Source organism: Saccopteryx leptura, chromosome 1 (assembly GCF_036850995.1).
Source record: "Saccopteryx leptura isolate mSacLep1 chromosome 1, mSacLep1_pri_phased_curated, whole genome shotgun sequence".
Classification (NCBI taxonomy): domain Eukaryota; kingdom Metazoa; phylum Chordata; class Mammalia; order Chiroptera; family Emballonuridae; genus Saccopteryx; species Saccopteryx leptura.
This window is the reverse complement of record NC_089503.1, coordinates 52532931-52545511: the sequence shown is the minus strand read 5'-3', so window position 1 is coordinate 52545511 and position 12581 is coordinate 52532931. Positions and strand designations below refer to the sequence as shown.

Sequence of the window (12581 nt, the reverse complement as noted above, 5' to 3'; positions counted from 1 at the left end):
TGTATGCAGAGAGAGGACCATTAAGTGAAACAATCTGTAAAGCCGAATTCTTGAAACCTAAATTGGTATCATGGGTGTGACTGCTTGATCGGAACACAGGAATTTTATGACTGAAAATTGGGAAGAGGTATCTGTTAAAGACTCCAGAATTCTTGTCAAAATGATTTGTTTCTAGTACAGAAGACTTGTTGCATCTGTTTTATTTTGCCTTTTGATCTGGTCTTCCTCCCGATTAGTCCCTGTGATTTACCTGCAAATAAGACTGTAATTACAGTACTGACAGTTGAAATTGAACTTTTTATTGCTTAATTATATCCCTTTGGATGGCCCAGAGCAACTGTCACATATGCTAATTTTGCACATGTAAAATTTTGCTAATTTTACTTTGTGGGCTAACAGGTTCAGTGGCTGCTCGGTGAGGCCACTTCTGTAATGGGACCAGAGAACCCCATGGTGAGGACACAGAGGGCCACTATTCCTCTTCACTCTGGCAAAAGGTTACTCATGCCACTATTTGCAAGCTGTACCCATCAATGAGGAATAGTTAAAGGGAGTCTGTTTTATGACAGTTATAAAAGAGTTTATGCTGATTGGGCCTTTCTGCCAATTATGGTTAGTGTCTGGGTTGGAGTATTTTTGTTTTCTTGTTTGTTTGTTCTCTTGAAGATTTGAAGATTGAGGGTAGGATTAAGACTGAGATTATTTACCTTGGCCCGTAAAGATTTTAGTTGTGGTGTTCAAGGCCACGCGGTGAGTCCATGCTCAGAACTGGTAATGGGTCTTGTCTGTGTCCTCTCTGAGGGGGGTCAGCAAACAGCAGTCATCAGTAGCAGAGTTGCCTGATTCTTGTTCAGGATTCAGAGTGAGAGTGTTCTGCTTGGACTTTGACCTGAAGAGAATCAGAGTGGAAATTTGGAGGTGTCTAGTGGGTTCAGAAGTCAAAGACCACCCCTTGTGTAAAGAGGTTGAAATGGCCCACAGTGGCAAGCACTCAACAGCCATCATTCTCTTTTTTCTCATTGATTACTGAGGGTATTTTCCTTTTGCATCCTGGTGTTGTGAAGAGGTTCCCCCACCGAGTTCTCTTCTTTGCTCAAGCCCTCTGCTTTTTCTCCTGTCCCCCTTAAGTGGCCCATTCAAGCCTAGGCATTAGGACATCAGGGAATTGGAGGTGGCCTACAGGGCAAACACCAGCTCAAGCGCTCTTGTCTCTGATGTTCTGAGCCCTGAAGGTTTCCCTCAGCTTAGTTGCTTTAAAAAGTGTGTGTGTGTGTGTGTGGGGGGGGGGGGGGCTCTGGTCAGGTGGCTTAGTGGATAAAATGTCGACCTGGCACCTCAGAGGTCATGATTTGACCCCCAGTCAGGGCACACATGTGAAGCAATCAATGAGTGCACAACTAAGTGAAACGACGAGTTGATGCTCTTCTCTTCCTCGCTCCCTCCCCATTCTCTTTCCCTCTCTTTCTTTCTCTCTCTCTCTCTCTCTCTCTCTCTCTCTCTCTCAAATCAATGGGGGAAAAATGTGTGTGTTTCTGCATCTTTGGAGCATTTTCTCTGTACAACTCTGCAGCGTCTGCCTTCTCTATTGCTGCTATAATGCTGTCCCCTTCCTTGGCTTATGGCCCCCTTTCTCCATCTTCAAAGCCAACAAGGCAGGCCTAGTGCTCCCCTCTCATCTCTGACCCAATCTTCTGCCTCCATTTTCTGATTTAAGAGCTCATGTGATTAATAACCCAGGATAATCTCCTCGTCTCATGACTCTTAATCACATCTGTGAAATCCCTTTTGCCATGTAAAGTAACACATGTATAGGTTCCAGGGATGAGGTGATGGACAGCTTTGGGGAGGTCATTATTCTGTCTAGCACAGAATCAGTAAATATTCCCTTTATTCCTCTTTTTAGTTTTAAACCAATTAAGGAATTGACAGAGAGAAAAGGGAGACCAGAATATCAGCTTTATCGTTAATTTCCCTGATAGAAAGGAACGTTAGCTCGACCTAAAGCCACAATTAGGATCCTGAAAACCATCCATCCTACACACAGACACCCCCCAAACGGAACTTAATCCCAACCTACAGACTTGCATCTTGCTGAGCTGGAGTTGGTCTCAGAAGGCTTCTCTGAAGATAATGCTAGCATCCAGGGACAGGGGACTTTGGAGAAAATTCCTTCTTTCAGCTCTCTCAGAAGAGTCATTCCTCCTTTGAGGAAAGATTGAATGAAGGGAGACAGAGGAGAAGCCATAAATGTGGTAGTGAAAACCACCCTCCCTTCCCCCAGAAATGTGGAAACAGGAGTAAGGTCTCCTTTATAGCAGTTCCTGATTTTTGTTGAGACTTCCTATATGGCCTTGTCTATGGTCAATTTTGAAAAAATATTTTATATGTGTGTAATGCCGGTAACTGAGGCCAGGCAGGTCCACATTGGATTCAGGCAGAAGGTAGAGAAACTGGAGCCAGGAAGCATTGGGACATTCCCATTTAATAAAGTCTTGCAATAGTGAATGAGCAAACAGGCAGGGGAAACCTCTTCTTAACACCACAGGCGAACAAACAGCAAAAAAAAAAACCCTCACAGTGGTGGGCAGGCAATGCACAATCCGCTATCTGCCTGAGTCAAACCACCTTACATAGGCTATACACACATGGCCCTTCCATGTACTCACACACTAATCATGCAAAGTACAAGCAAGCAAGCCTAACACAGCTGTTTTCCCAACATTACACCCCTTTAGGGTTGCTCACTTCACAATCTACATGACAGGTATCTTTTGCAGTGGTCCCTGTGCGAGGAGTGAGCTACATTACACAAACAATCAGAGCCTACAGCAACAGCACAAGTTATACAATAATTACAAATGTGCCCTTCACAATGCCTCCCTGAGCACTCTGCCCAGAGATAACTGAAGGCCCACCTCCAGCCCCCTACCACATATGGGTGGGAGGGCCTGTATAGTGTAGGGCTATGTCCATTGAAACACTTTATGCCCATATAGTGTCCTTGGTGTTTCTCTGCAACTGGATGGGAGCAGCTTCCCGGTGCAGAGGGCCTCTGCAGGTGCTGTGCCCCCCCCCCCCCCATCAAAGTGTCTTATACTACTGTCCACAAGCTGCATGTCCATCCAGCAAGGGAGCCAGTGCTGCCCTTTGGTCACAGTCCAAGAGTCCATTACACTGCTCAATGATCAGTTCACTATAGACAGCCCAGTTTTCTGTACAAATCACCAAGGTAAAGGTCCATTACAGGCAGCTAGCCACACAGCTCTTGACTAACGGATCTCAGTGCTTTTCCACAGTGCTCTGTCCATTGCCACAAGCCCCATCCAGCCCCTCAGAGGTCCAAGCTCACAGGGCCTGGCGGGGTCAAGCATCTCAAAGTTTGTGCTGCCTTGACTGTTCTCTTTGTTGCTGCTGCTACTGCAACACAATACCTATTATTTTTAAATCCAACACCTGCTACACTTTAGAAGGGAACCAGTGGATTGCCGGTATCACTTGGGGCCTCCGGCCCCTGCCCATTCCCGTTAGACGGGTCTCTTGGCCTTCCCCCTATTCAAACTGGGACGATGGGTCTTGGGGATCCTCCTGTTCCACAGCTGTCTCCAACAAGTAATCTTGCAACCATGCAATCTGATTGCAAGCCATTTTCTTGGCACCTGCTAGGGCCACCCACTGTCTCTGCTTTTTCAGTAGCTAGAGCCTCTGTTGTGGCTTAAGCTGCCGCCAAAGCTCTAAGAGGACTTCATTAGATAGACCTGCCGTCTAATTTCTCCCTATCTGCCCTGGCTGCAATCAAATTTACCCACATCTGGGTTCAAGTAACCTTTTTTTTTTTGTATTTTTCTGAAGCTGGAAATGGGGAGAGACAGTCAGACAGACTCCCGCATGTACCCGACCAGGATCCACCCGGCACGCCCACCAGGGGCGATGCTCTGCCCCTCCGGGGCGTCACTCTGTTGCGACCAGAGCCACTCTAGCGCCTGGGGCAGAGGCCAAGGAGCCATCCCCAGCGCCCAGGCCATCTTTGCTCCAATGGAGCCTCGGCTGCGGGAGGGGAAGAGAGAGACAGAGAGGAAGGAGAGGGGGAGGGGTGGAGAAGCAGATGAGCGCTTCTCCTGTGTGCCCTGTCCGGGAATCGAACCGGGGACTTCTGCACGCCAGGCCGACGCTCTACCGCTGAGCCAACCAGCCAGGGCTTCAAGTAACCTTTACAGGCCTGTTTCTCTTGTTAGTTGGGGGTGGTAGGGGGGAGGTGCAGCACAGGCAGCAGCCTGCTCAGCCTTATGGTCCTGTCTGGCTCTAGCTCCCCCAAATCTACTGTCTGTGTAGCTGCGCTGATGGGCTGCCCCACACAGGGGCCCAAGATAGCCACTAGTGACCCCGAAAGGGCTGATGGGGTGCTATAGAGAATAAAGTCCCTCATCCCTGCTGTAAACACTTCCTTATCTGGCCCACGGGAACCTCGAGTTGAAAGGAGCATTCTTCATACCTAGTTCCCAAAGGATCCAAGACAGCTCATTATAGGATTTCTACCAACTCACTGCCCCTGGCAAGTCTCCAGCATCCTGCCAGACTGCACAAATGGCAGGCATCACCCATTCTAATAGGATATAGTTTCTGGATTGTCATGGAAGTTCTGGATTGTCATGGAAGTTCTGAAAAGTGCCTAAGGAAGGAATGTGTGGTAACAGTGGCCATTTTCTCCATTTCTGTTCTGGAGAGCATGATGCCATTCACCCTTATGTCCCACAACCTCAGCAACCAGGCTGCCAGGGGCTTGGTGGGTTTCTGTCTGAATTTTACCCCCAACTCTATCAGCTCTGTCAGGGTGAAGGGCCAGACCACAGAGTGCTCCACTACCTGCAGAGGGGGTTGTGCCTGCTCCTGAGGGGCTCTTGGCTGCTGGGTTTTAACCTTCTGGGAAAACACTGGCTGGGCTCTGAGTCTGTGGACGGCAGTTTCAGCCTGAATCTCCTCCTCAGAGGAGTTGGAAACAATTACAACCACTGACTCAGAGTCACTCCACTGGTATGGATGCAGCTCCATCTTCAGCACCTGCTTCGGCTCCTGCAGCTGCTGACTTGGCCTGAAGCTGAAGCTCCAGCTCTTGAACCCACAGTTGTTTCTCTAACAACTGTTGCTGCCAACGTTTGGTTTCTAGGGCAAACTGGAGCTCACAAACCTGTAATTCCTTTTCCAGCAACTGTTCCAGTTCCAGGTGCCACTGATGCTCAGCCTGCATTTCACACTGGAGTTCTTGAGCTCAGTCAGTCTCCTTCTGTAGCAACTGTTGCAGTTCCTGCCACTGTCAGTCCTCAGTCTGCAGCTCGTCCTGGAGCTTTTGACCTCAGGCAGCCTCTCGCACAGAGCTTTTGGTTTCTTCTCACAAGGCTGTACAGAACATCCAGCCTATGGCCCCCAAAAGGACAGCCATGGGAAATAACTACTCCTCTACCCCACCCTTCAAGGGTGTCAGCAACTCCATACCGATCTGACCCAAATCTGCCCACTATGTCAGATGTAATGCTGGTGGCTGAGGCCATGCAGGTCCACACTGGATTCTGGCAGACAGTAGAGAAATTTCAGAGCCAGAAAGCATTGGGCCATTACCATTTAATAAAGTCTCACATCAGTGGATGAGCAACAGACAGGCAAAAACTGCTTCTCAGGCAAACAAACAGAAAAATGGCCCCTCACAGTGGTGGTAGGCAATCTGCAATCTGCCACTCACCCTGAGGGCAAGCACCTGCAGCCTTACATAGACGATACACACATGGTGCTATCACGTGCTCACAACACTAATCAGGCAAAGTACAAGTGAGCAAGCCTATTACAGCTGTTTTCCCAACAATGTGCTTGAATGTAATGTACCATCTCTTGATGTTTGGGACATAGTTTGCTATTTGTCCTTTGTTGTTCTGATATATAACTCCTTTATTTTTAATTTTCTTTTTGGGTCTGCTTGATCTGTCATTTTTCAAGGGAGAAATGGTTACAATGTTGTAATGCCAGTGGCCGAGGCCAGGCAGGTCCACATTGGATTTGGGCAGATTGTAGAGAAACTGTGGAGCTGGAAAGTGTTGGGCCATTACCATTTAATAAAGTCTCACAATGGCGATGAGCACACAGGCAGAGGAAATCCTCTTTTCTGGCACACAAACAGCAAGAATGGCCCCTCACAGTGGCAAGCAGGCAGTCTGCCATCCACAATCTCCCATCTCTCTCGAGGACAAGCACCCATAACCTTATATAGGCCATACTCACGTGGCGCTGCTACGCACCCACACACCAATCAGGCAAAGTACTTACAGCTGGTAACCCTGCAAGCAAGCCTGACGCAGTTGCCCCACTAATGTGTTATCTTTTTCTACAGACTGTGGAATTCGATTTTGTAAAATTGTGTTTAGGATTTGTATATCTAAGTTCACCAGTGAGAAGGTCTATCTTTTCCTTTTGTAGTACTCAGGGCTGCTAAGTTGCACAGTTCCAGGGGCCTCACTCACGCTCTGGTCTACTAGTTGTACTGGCAGGCGCTCCTTATTGAGTGAACTGGGAGCAATTCTTCCTTTTTAATACTGAACAACATAGTGAGAGTAGGATTATTCACTTCTTGAAGACTTGATAGAACTAGCCTGTAAAAGCTTTTGACCTGGTATTTCCTCTATAGAAAAAATTTAAAATTATGGTTCAGTTTTTTTGTAGGACTGTTAAGATGATTTTAAATTTTGTTTTCATCATTTTATTCAGTGACTGTGTGTGTTTGGCAGAAGGCTGCTTTTATTTATGTATGTATTTATTTATTTTTATGTGAGAGGTGGGGAGGCAGAGACAAATTCCCTCATGTACTCTGACTGGGATCCACCCAGCAAGCCCACTAGGGGGCGATGCTCTTCCCATCTGGGGCTGTTGCTCCATTGCTTAGGAACAGAGCCATTTTAGCATCTGAGGATGGCCATGGAGCCATCCTTAGCACCCGGGGCCATCTTGTTCAAACTGCTTGAGCCATGACTGCAGAAGGGAGAGAGAGAGAGAGAGGAGAATGGAAGATGGAGAAGCAGATGATCACTTCTCCTGTGTGCCCTGACCAGGAATTAAACCTGAGACTTCCATATACCAGGCCAATGTTCAACTGCTGAGCCAACTGGCCAGGACTGCGGAAGGCATTTTTAACAGCCTGATCAACATGCCTACTCCATTGTATGGGATAGTTTTATCTTTGAATACATTATATTTCAATCATTCAGTGACATAATTTTTGTATGTCTCTCTTGATAGCATCAAAGAACTGTATTTCTTTTATTCCATTATTCAAAATTTTTGCATTTAAGTAAGTGAGCTTAATGCATTATTACAATTACTGGTATAGGGCATGTGTGTGCTCTCTTCTTTTATGTTGTCCAAGACAACATTCATTAACAGACTGATAGAAAGTGAATGAAAATCTCAGTCTTCTCACCTACTTCTGGCCTGAGTCATCTTACATTTATAAAAGGATGCAGTCATGGTGTGTGTGTGTGTGTGTTTGGTATGTATTGAAGTGTGTCCAGGCTGTGAAAGGATTACTCAGCAATTGTGTGGAGATCTTGCTTGTGGGGGTCTTGCTCTGCTTCTGTCCATTTTCTTGCCTGACGTTTGGCAGGGCCCTCCGAGTCAAGTCTAAATTGAGTTTGAAGGAGCCAGAGAGGGCTGAGCACACACTGGGGTGTGGCTAATCAGGCTGTTTCCTAGCTCCCAGAGCCACAGACTTGTTTATAGGTTGTGATCCATGAGTCCCTCTATCCTGCACTTTCAGAAAGCAAACCGGCAATCAAATGGTAATTGTTTCCTTCTGTGTGCATTTCTCATTCCAGAGCCTGCCATGGTGAGTAGGAGGTTGGCTCTCAGACGAATAAAGGGACCTGGAATTAGACGTCAGGCCTTCAATGTAACCGTAGATGTGGTGGCCCTACAGCCCATATTTTCCAGTAGAGGCCTGACTTCAGATATTTTATCCTGTTGGCCTTATAAACAATCCAAAATGCCATCATCTAAGCCATCTTTTCTAAAGCATTTCTTACTGCTGCAAGAAGCACAGAAATACTTTATTAGACTGTGTCGCCCCAGTTTTGGTTTGAAAAACATATTACTGTACTTAAGCAAAAAAGACTGGTTTTTGTTTAAATGGTGGGGTATAGCAAGGCAAAATTAGTCCGATTTGGGGCATATCAAATTAGAAAGAGCTGACCCAATATTTCAGATTTCTGAGGAAGTCTAAGTATTCTCCTTAGCTCTTCATCCAAGCACATGTGTAAGACATTCAGTCTGATTCCCCTTCAACATCTACAGGGAAGGGCACAGTGCTAGGAACGTGGCTAATTATGACAGGGACTCTGCCCTCAGAGACTTCACTGCCCATAACGAGGAGATGAGATATGGGTGGACATACAAGGTAATTAATACAGGCTAACGTGTATGTCAGCGGATATAGAGTTCTCCCAATTGGGTAGATCCAGAAAATCGCCCAGTTTACTAAACACTCGCCAGAACTGACACAGCATCAATTCCACTGCGTACTATTGAGCAGAGCAAGTCACAAGGCCAGCCCAGGGTCAGAAACCACCACGGATGAAAGGACTAGAATGGCATACAAGGATGGGAGGAATATTTGGTGGTCATATGTGCAGACAGTCTACCCAACTAAAAGAAACCTAGATGATTAATCTAAGAGCTGAAGAACGGCATCTCGCTGTTTTTAGCTAGCACGTGTTTGGTCAGTGGTGAGGGCTGGCTGTGTTTTCCCAGTTGTGTAATGGTGTGAGATTCCGTATGCGAGCCCCCCTGGGCACAGGCCCCAACCTCCGACAGGTCTCTTCTTATCATGCCCAGCCCAGGATTGAAGACGGTGTCTGCAGAGTTTACTTTTGGAGAAATTCTGCTGAGACAGAACTTATCTTCTAGGCTTCTTATTTGTCCCTTCCACCTCTCCTTTCACTACCTTTGCGCTTTACCAGTTCCCTGCCCATGACGTCCACCCTTCTTACCAAGGCCCCTGCCTCTCTCTTGTTTTAGGCACGAAACCAGGTGTAGATATTAGTGACGGTACCTGTGAACCTGGACTGGCCTCCCCGGCCTCCTACAGGAACCCCTTCCCAGTACTCCATCTTGTTGAAGACCTGAGGCTGGCCCTGGAGACGCTAGTGCATCCTCAGGAGAGAGCAGTGCTCCTGAGCCAGATCCCAGGCCCCACAGCTGCCTACATAAAGGATTGGTTCGAGGAGAGCTTGGTGAGTAGGCCTGTGGCCTGTTTCGGGAACCACTGGGGAACATAATTGTGGAGTCCAGGGAATGCCACCACGGCCTGGGGATGTCAACTTCATCTGTGTCCTTCTGGTCTTTTCTTGCTCACAGTCCAGCTGTAGTGAACTCCCATAGGGTGGTCCTTCCCAGGAGGAGGGTAGAACCCAGTCAAACAGCAAGCTACACAATCAGCCTCCTGTGCATTCCCCTCTCCTAAGAAAGGGAAACCCAGGGCCAAAGAAGAGCTAATGTGGATAAGTTCCCCCAGGATTACGTGGACCACTGTAATGTCAGTGGCCGAGGCCAGGCAGGTTCACATTGGATTTGGGCAGATGGTAGAGGAACTGCAGAGTCAAAAAGTACAGGGTTATTCCTGTTTATCAGAGTCTCACAACAACAGGCGAACACACAGGCAGGAGAAACCCGCTTCTCATAGCAGTGGGTGAGCAAAAATAAAATCACCACTTGTGGCAGCAGACAAGTGAACAGCTGAACAGCCCCTCACAGTGGCAGGCAAGCAATCTGCAAAAACTTCCCTGGGAGAGCACCTGTAGCCTTACATAGGCTATACACATATGGCTCTGCCATGTGTTCACACACTAATTACGCAAAGTGCAAGCGAGCAAGCCAAACACAGCTGTTTTCCCTACATTCCACCCCTCAATCTATGCAACAGGTAATCTTCTGCGATGGTCCCTGTGCGAAGAGTGAGGTACATTACATAAACAAAAACAGTACAGACTACAGCAAGCAAATTACAAAGGCACAAGCTATACCAAAAAATGATGAAAAAGGTGGTATGCCAGCCTGCTGCAAAAGATGCCCACCATTCTTGGGAGGGTGTCCCTGGTTTGGCATTCCACCTTAGAGGTCTCCTCTGCCAGAGCAGGACCAGGCTTACAACGTTTAGTAAGCTATGGACAAAAGGAGAGAGTTGTCAGCAGGACCAAGAGAGGCAAATCTTTCCCTTCTGGTAGAATACAGACCAGAGTTGTCTGCAGACAGCACAGTAGCAGGTACCAGAGGCCACTCCAGGTGGGCATACCAAACTTTATTGGCCTGTACACCAGGATCTGCTGGTCCTATGTGCAACAAAATGGTAGAACTCATTACAGGCCATAGGGAACTTACAAAGGTGCCCTTCATAATGATGTTTCTCTGAGCACTTAAGGGATAATACACTTCTATCTTAGGCAGCCAGGTACCACCTTGACAGTTTTCTTAGCTGCTCTCGCTGCTTTTTATTGGCAGCTGCCTACAATGTGCAGTCTTGCCACCATGCTGCTCAAGCACCAGCCATTTTCTTGGCAGTTGTCAGGGCTGCCCATTTCACCTGATTTTTTAGGGGCTGGAACCTCTGTTCTGGCTTAAGCTGCTGCCAAAGCTCTAGCAGGACTCTATTAGACCTGCCATCTAATTTCTGTCTGCTCTGGCAGCAATCATATCTACCATATCTATGTTTGGGTAACCTTTACAAGCCTGTTTCTCTTGTTAGTCAGTGTGGGAGCAGGGGCCGGGTGGGGGGGCAACACAGGCAGCAGCCTGCACAGCCTTATGGTTCTGTGCTGCCTCCACCTCCCCTAAATCTGCCACTGTGTGTAACAGTGTTGATGGGCTCGAGATAGCCACTAGTGACCCAAACAGGGCTGATGCTACAGAGAATAAGGTCCCTCATCCCTGCTGTAAATACTTCCTCATCTGGCTCATGGGACCTTGGGTTGAAAGCAGAATTCCTCATACCTAGTTCCTGGAATGAAGAACTAGGAATCTAGAAATTCCTAGTTCCTGCAGCCCAGTATATGACTACCATCAATTTACTGCCCCTGGTAAATCTCCAGCATTCTGACAGACTGTATGAATGGCAGCCATCACCCATTCTAAGAGGGGATGGTTTCCTGGGTTGTCATGGCAGTTCTGAAGATGCCGCCTCAAGGAGAAGTGTGGTAATGGCAGCCAATTTCTCCATCTCTGTTCTGGAGAGCATGATGCCATCCACCCTTATGTCCCACAACCACAGCAACCAGGCTGCTAGGGACTTGGTAGGTGTCTGCCTGAATTTCACCCCCAACTCCATCAGCTTTGCCTGAGTGTGGGTCCAGACCACAGAGTGTTCAACTACTTGTGGAAGGGGTTGTGTCTACTCCTGAGGCACTTTCTGCCGCTGGGTTTTTACCTTCTTGGTGACTACCAGTCGGGCTTTGAGTCTGCCAATGGCAGTTCCAGCCTGAACCTTCTCCTCCTCAAAAGTCAGAAACGACTACAACCGCTGACTCAGAGTCACTCCACTGGCACAGATGCAGCTCCATTTTCAGTGACCACTCTGGCTCTTGCCACTGCCAGATCTTGGCCTGAAGCTGGAACTCGAGCTCTTGAACTGGTAGTTGTTTCGTTAAAACTGCTGGTGCCAGCGTTCTGCTTTAAGCGCAAACTGCAGCTCTTGAAACTGGTTAGTCTCCTTCTCCAGCAACTGTTGTAGTTCCTGCCACTGTCACTGCTCAGTCTGTAGCTCATCTTGGGGCTTTTGACCTCATGCAGTCTCTCATAGAGATTTTGGTCTCTGCTCGCAGGGCTGAAACCATCAGGAGAGCCATAGGGAACCATGTGCTGGAGAACAACAGTCACGCCTCTTTCCCACCCTCCAAAGGTGTCAGTAGCTCCATACGGACCTGATCCAAATCCTGCTGACTACACCAACTGTAATTCCAGTGGCTGAGGCCAGGCAGGTTCACACTGGATTTGGGCAGATGGTAGAGGAACTGTGGAGCTGGAAGGTGTTGGGCCATTCCTATTTATTAAGAATCTTGCAACAGCAGATGAGCAAACAGGCAGGGGAAAACCGCTTTTCATGACAGCAGGCAAAGAAACAGCATAATGGCCCTTCCCAGTGGCAGTCAGGCAATCTACAATCCACCCTGAGGGCAAATACCCATAATCACATGCTCACGCACTAATCATGCAAAGTGCAAGTGAGCAAGCCTAACAGCTCTCTTCCCAACAGTGTGTTATTCAATATTTTTGTTACATAGGCTGTCTGTCTGGTGATCTGTTAGTATCTATGCCAGTGTGGTAGGGAGAATGATGGCCTCCCAAAGATGTCGATATACTAATTGCCAGAACCTGTGAATATGGTATGTTACATGGCAAAAGGGAAGGCAGAATTGAGGTTGCTAATAAGCTGAGTTTAAAATAGGGCATGTAGCCTGGATTATTCAGGTGGGCCCGATGTAATTAATCACCGCAGTCCTTATAAGTGGAAGGAGGAGGCACAGTCTGAGTGACATGACTCAAGAAGAACTCAACCTCTC

The 12581-nt window shown here is 47.6% G+C and overlaps 1 protein-coding gene across 6 annotated transcripts in view; it reads left to right on the top strand.

The window, feature by feature from the left end:
* The window catches only part of PPFIBP2 (PPFIA binding protein 2), a 159922-nt gene that overhangs the window by 49624 nt on the left and 97717 nt on the right, over nt 1-12581 (top strand). For all 6 annotated transcript variants that reach the window (XM_066366421.1, XM_066366428.1, XM_066366407.1 and 3 more), the window contains exon 3: nt 9049-9263. In XM_066366421.1, the coding sequence (XP_066222518.1) occupies nt 9049-9263 (215 nt within the window). The remainder of the gene's footprint in view (nt 1-9048; nt 9264-12581) is intronic.